The sequence below is a fragment of the Mustelus asterias genome, unplaced genomic scaffold (assembly GCF_964213995.1).
Source record: "Mustelus asterias unplaced genomic scaffold, sMusAst1.hap1.1 HAP1_SCAFFOLD_1089, whole genome shotgun sequence".
In the NCBI taxonomy this organism is placed as follows: domain Eukaryota; kingdom Metazoa; phylum Chordata; class Chondrichthyes; order Carcharhiniformes; family Triakidae; genus Mustelus; species Mustelus asterias.
Genome location: NW_027591034.1, coordinates 119,059 through 125,889, shown reverse-complemented (window position 1 = coordinate 125,889; position 6,831 = coordinate 119,059). Strand labels below are relative to the sequence as shown.

The 6,831-nt window shown below is 36.1% G+C and overlaps 1 gene segment (V, D, J or C); it reads right to left on the bottom strand.

Annotated features, from left to right (window-relative positions):
* Positions 1-3,598: 3,598 nt before the first annotated feature.
* On the bottom strand, positions 3,599-5,396 carry LOC144487848 (Ig heavy chain V region-like). The segment is given in 3 exon segments: positions 3,599-3,690; positions 4,780-5,163; positions 5,295-5,396. Coding segments are annotated over 2 exon segments (423 nt in total).
* Positions 5,397-6,831: the final 1,435 nt, after the last annotated feature.

Genomic DNA, 6,831 nt, shown 5'->3' with positions numbered 1-6,831 from the left:
AATTTCGCTGAAAATAAGCAATCAAAAATAACAGGTTCAGGACAGTTCAATGTCCCTAACAGAGACGCAGTGACACAGTAAGAAGTAAACAAATCAAGAAACATTTACATTAAAAATCATTATCTGATTCGAGTTAATTTCTTAACTAAATTAATGAACAAAATAATCAAGGCAAAACACTTTATCGAGCTGAGCATAGCTGAGTAAAGAAATGTTTTGTTTCTGAATTCATTTTCGATACAATTAAATATTCTCAAAACGGATTGTATTTTGCACGCCTGTACAGTATCCAAGTTCTTTTGTTTTAAATTAATCAGCACCAATATTATATTTTAAGTTATTATTAATTGCCAGTTAGTTCTCTTATCAGCTGATTTGAACTCTGTAATAAAATGAGTTTTCAATCATTCAAAACGCGCTTCTACCTCCAGCATTGTTAAATAATTAGGTTACAATTAAATCTTATACAATGTTAAACAATAGTTTCAAATTACTGAATGGAAACATTCAGAATCTGTCATTCATTTACTTAAATCCAATCACATTGTAATATTTTACTTTTCCACTTTTACTACAAATGTCGTATTATAACCTAGAAACGTGTTAAAAATGCATACTTCTGAATTTGTATAGGCTGTAACGGCCTGGCAGTTTGAAATCAATAATAATGCATTCTAGATTTAAAAAGTTAGACCATCCATATAACTTAATTACTGAACACATTGTTTAATTAAAGAAAATCTGAATTAAACAGTGCAAACACAAAGAGGACAATTGATTCAAATTCTCTAAAGCACGATGCAGAATATAAGTCCAGACTTTTTCTTCATTATAATATTTAACAAGTATTAAACATAAGGTTCAGATATAATCAATTCTTCTATTCTGTCATTTATTCTTCCCATAATTCTATCCTGAGTTCAGCAGTAATGGGAGACATGATGTTATTATTAAGTGCAGAGCTAATATTATTTTTATAATATCAGAATGTTTTTACATAAATTAATCTTTTTGAATTTCAAGCATTAACCTGTCCATCTCTAGCCAGTTTGTGTTGACCCTTTACTACAATTCAAACACAATCATATGAACAATTGCTTGAGTGTCAGCGAATTCCACCTGTCAGAAAACTCTGTTCGCTCTGTCAAATTTATACAAACTCCTTGATTCTAATTGATCAAAGGTCAAATTGCAACAACAAAACAATCAATACATATTTTAAATTAACCTGATGTTCATTTCAAAACTCCCTTCGCCTTTTAACTATCTCTCCCTGTCTGTCTCAAATCCCGAAAACTGGGCAAAAATGTATTTTTTCTGAAAATGAGCACGTCAAATATAAAAGATTCAGGGTAGTGTAATGTCCCTAACAGAGATACGGTGTCACAGTAAAAATTGTAATTCATGATTTATTTTAATCTGTAAGCATCAGTTAACATGAATAAAAGTCCGAACATCTAATTATTTTATTTTTCCGAAACCTGTTTACTTTACCCCGACAAGAATTTTCAAACGCAGTTTTATTTTCATTTAGCCAGAAAACGTGTAACCGTTCAGTATCACTGAGTTGAACCAATACAGAAACAATTGAGAAACACCAAACCATTTCACAAATTTTGAGATGAGATTAGTAATTAATTATCTCGGTATCCAATTACAAATTACTTGGAAGGAATAATCTGGTTGCGACTGCACAGAAAAAAAAAGTAGTATTCGGATACAAAAATAGCCAAAAAGCAACGTCTTATTCTGCAAAACTCGTATTCCAGTGAATGCGAACTTAATCTGGGATATAACGACTAATGCAAAGTATCGTGTTCAGCTGAGAGCTGCTGTGGAAACAGCATGTTATCATTGAAATAATTTCTGGAATTGTCACAAAATATTTGCAGTCTGGAAAATTTTCTGGTCATGTTAATTGTGTGAAAAGCACAACAGAACTATTAAAGGGGATGACTGCTAAATTATATCAATACAAAGTAATCTTTGGTGAATATGGAGTTATATTACCGATTAATAATTGTTTGATTTATATTAATTTTACTATTAAACTTGTTAATGAGAAGTTTGTGATTGCAGCAACGACGTAGTGTCCGAATGAGCGTTGTACGTCATGATTTATTTTAATTTGTAAGCGTTAGTTAAAATTTATAAAAATGCTGTAATATCTTTATTTTAGTTTTTTTCCAAAACCTGCTCGTTTTCTCCCTACAAGGATTTTCAAACTCAAAGATTGTTTGCATTCAACCAGAAAACGTCTAACCGCTCAGTGGCACCGAGTTTGAACAATGCAGAAATAATGCAGCAAAGCCAAACTATTTCACAAATTTTAAACATTCATAGTGACCAAACCACAGAATCTCCTCAACGGAAACACACCAAAACACATCAATGAGGGAATGAATCCGTTTCATGGAGGAACAGCTCAATTATCCATTGAACAGAATCAAATGTAACATTGCAAGAAAATCTCAATATCGAATCTAGCAAACCAGCTCTTAACCAATTGTTAAAGGAAACATAAATCTGGAATAATAACAATAGCATTGCGAGGAGATGGAATATGCCCAACAAATTAGTATTGAAACGTTATCACATTTTATTCAGATTGGAATATATTTCAAACATATTTAAACATTTGGATGGTAAAAGCTCCAGCCATCAAATGCCACCGAGATTAAACATTGCAGGTACCTCAGATTGTGAATGCCGTGACAAACTATGTTCTGAACGAGCGGCGTAAACCGTGGTTTAGTTTAACCTGCAATTATCACTTAAAATTTTAAAAATACAAACACACTAAAGCCTGTCTGATTTCTGCCTGCAGTCATGCGTCAAGCAATTGTAAACCCGCAGACTGTTCATATTCAATCACAAAGCGTGTAACAGCTGTGTCACCGAGTTTAAACAATGCAGAAACACCAAACTATTTCACAAATTTTGCGTTCTTAAAGTCACCCAGATACATAATCTCCTCACCAGAAAAAACGCACCACTGAGAGTCTGAACCCCGCTTCCTGCAGAAGCAGCTCAATTCTACAAACACTTTCAACAGAATCAAATGTAACATTGACAGAAATTTTTAATATAAATTCCAGCCAATCCACCCATCACCAAAGTAATTAATGTTTATAATAAGCAGAAATATTGCATAGCAGCACCAGCACTGCTAGTGAGTGGAACATGTTCACTGGATTAATCTAGAAATTATAGAACTTTTTCACAATATTGGGTTAGATTTCAAACACTTGTGCAGTTGATGGTCCAACCCGCAGCCACGAGATGTCACCGAGATTAAACATGACCAACACGCTGAATTGTTTAACAGACGTCAGGCTTTTAAAGTAACCCAGCCACACAGTAGCCTCAAAAGATAAACACAAAATCACAATAATTAGGGATTGAATCGCTCAGCAGCCTCTATTGTCAAGAAACAGCAGAATTCTAGAACCCCTTTGCATCAGAATCACAGGAAACATTGTAAAAATTCTCAATCCACCAAACCCACATTTAAGTAAACGAATTGATTATTAGTATAGACAAAAATATAAAACAAAGACACATGTAAACCAATTATTCAATAAGTGCATCGCTCTTACCTGCAGTCACCGTCACCATGGTACCTTGTCCCCAGTAGCCGAAGTAGTCACAGTGTCACATTCCCTGGGCTGTGTCGTACAATAACCGTCCCTGCACAAAATTGACACAAAACCACCATTATTTTAAATATTCACAAACCAGAGGAACAGCAAAGTCAATTAATGTTCATTAAATTATAATTGTATTTCTGGATACCATTCTCCATTTATAAATGACCCGAATGTTTTATATTTCACAGCGGAACACATGAACATGTTATTGATAAACACCAACCGATAATTGAGTAATTATCACGTATTTTCCATGTTCATTCTTATCATGTGGTCAGTGCTGGACATAAATAATACTGTCCTGTGATTAAAGTTGGAATTTAAAAGTGACACTGATCCAGCCTCAATCAATTAGTGCTGAGGTGTTTTTGTATTGACAGTAACTGCTGTGCCATTCCAGTTATCACAGTGAGACACAGCATGACAAATACTGCGGCAGATTATTAACTGTAAAATGCAGATAGGTCATTTCACTGCTATTTCAAAAGTCTGTTTCCATGTCGTTTAAGAATGAGTCAGTGAGATATTTCAATTTTTACTGGTCATGATATTGATAAAGGGGAATTAGAAACTTTAACACTCTCCGTGCACATTCAGCATGTAAATCAATAACAATAAAGTTGAAGTATTTTATATCTTTTAAAAAACAATGCTGCTTCTACCTATTATTTTGTCTATTCCTCATTTTGTTTAGCATTCGGCAGTGGCACTGATCACATATTTAAGCAAAGTCTTTCTCTGAGGTTTTTGTATGAGGATGTCGCTGTGCTCAGCACTGTGACCCACTGCTGTATCACTGTGACACACACCCACACAAAAACTGCACTCATTCTATTCAGTCCTGCCGCTCAATATTCACTTCAAATGGACCATTAGTTCTGCTCTCATTTAAAATGCATGCAACTGTTTATATAACACAATCTATCAGAAATATTAAAATGAGAAATATGTCCAGTGATGTACTTGCTGAAACTACAACAAATATAAAGTCAGTGAAAAGCTCACCCCGTTACAGTGGTGAGTTTGTTATATTTTACTGTTTAATGCTTTCTTTGTTACTTCTTTTAAACACGATTATGGTTTGGTTCTGACCACTGTCGTTAATATTACATTTAAAACAGATATTTACCTTCAGGTTATGATGGAAGTTGCTGAATTCCCTCTCGAGCTGTTCTTGTTCGGGTCCATCCCTGGTTCCTCTCGCTGTGGTGTCTTGCACAGTAATAGATGGCCGTGTCTTCAATCTTCAGGCTCTTCATGTCCAAAGCGAAGATGCTGCTTGAAAGGTCTTTGGACGCAGTAAATCGGCCCTGAATCCCGGAGGCGTAATATTTGTTGGATGAATCGTAGTAGCTAACGAGCCACTCCAGCCCCTGTCCGGGAACCTGCCGGATCCAGCCCATCCAGTAGCTGCCAAGATTGAAGCCGCTGGTTTTACAGGTCAGTTTGAGGGAGCCTCCTGGACGCCCGGTCTCTGCCTCTGGCTGAGTCAACACAACCTCCGACTGAACACCTGTAAAAATATATCAAAAACCCCGAGGATTAATCCTGGTGAAATGATTGCTGATTCTGCAACAATCCAGAGATAGACTAACACTGAGACAGTAGCAGTCAGACTTGCACAATAAAAAAAAATCTACTCACCGGATAAGAAAGTCAGCAAGAAACTGAGAGAAATCGCCGACCTCATCCTTCTGGTAAATTGGGGGAAATGGTTGTGTCAGAAACTCAGTGAACAAACCAGCTCCCGGACTGTTGGATTCCGGTCCCAGTGAGCGGCATTTAAATACCCGGCAGAAGGGGGCGGCTTTCCAGGCGCCGCCTGTTGATTCCCTGCTGGAGGCGGCGACAGGATCCAGGTCCCACCTTCCACACCCCCAACAGAATGGACTTCCAGATTGACAATGGGTTAATATTAAAATGGACATTTTATCTGTATCGGGATATTTGTTTGGCTGAATATGTTCAATGTATTGTCTCCATTATTTCTGATGGTGATATTGCAATTCATCATTTCTTTATTTAAAATAACTGATTCCATTGTAAATATGGTGATTTTATTACCACGCCCCCAAGAAGAACACAAATCTAAAAATGATTAAATAACATTTTTGGAAAATAAGGAGACCGTCAGTCTGTGTTGCAACAATTCCGGGTCTCTGTCACATTACAATAATAAAACATCATTTATCAGAAGAATTGTTATCGATTTCTGTAACTAAATGCGGAGTATGAACAAAGTGATTGCATTTACAGTGTGGATGGCTATCACTGTACTGTTTGGGTTTGGAGATGAGAAGAAACTCTCACACAATACAATGTTTCTCCTTATATTTGTCAAACTGCCCAATCTCGAAGACAGCCCTTTGAAAATAATAAGAATCCCGCCTTCCTGATAATTAAGTAGTGAGTTGACAGAGAAACATAAATTTAACATCGACTTTTGACAGAGAAGTTAATGAATCGGAACGGACACGGAGATCATTAAAGTTCTCCTTCAGCATCCAAATCGTGGCAGCTCACTCTATTGGCCACCGGCTGTCTAATATTCATTGGTATTGGGAACACAGGGTATCAGGCCTTTGCTGCACATTGCACAACATCACAAGAATAAATGTTTTACCTTCCATTGAATCAGGTTATGAACTGATCATTTCTCCACTCATTAGCAGCTATGAGAGGAACTCTTCAATAATGGAAATCAGATTATACTGTACAATAGAACACGGTGTAAATCAGGTACAAGAGACGCTGCTGTTTAAATAGGGTGCAAAACTTTCAGTATATTCCAGGAATCCCTGTTGTTCGTGTCAGTTTTATGATGTTCTTTTAATATTATTTCGATGCATTTTTGCCATTACAGTGATCTCAATTGACTGGGGAAATGGGACCATCAACATCTCTCTCTCGCATTTCATGAAGTGGTTAATAAACAGACTTTAATTATTGGAATGACATTTACTTGGAAGTTATACAAATGAAAAATCATCCGGTCACTTTACTGTTTTGCGATGCTATTTACTCACATAATGAACAGGACATTGAATGAAAATATTTGATTAGAATAATTCCGATTTAACATGTGTCATTCTTGTGGGAATGAAACATTTATTCTTTAAATGGCTGAATCCCAATTTGTCCATTCAGGTTCACGCTAATCTGTCCCACACAGTATTTGGCA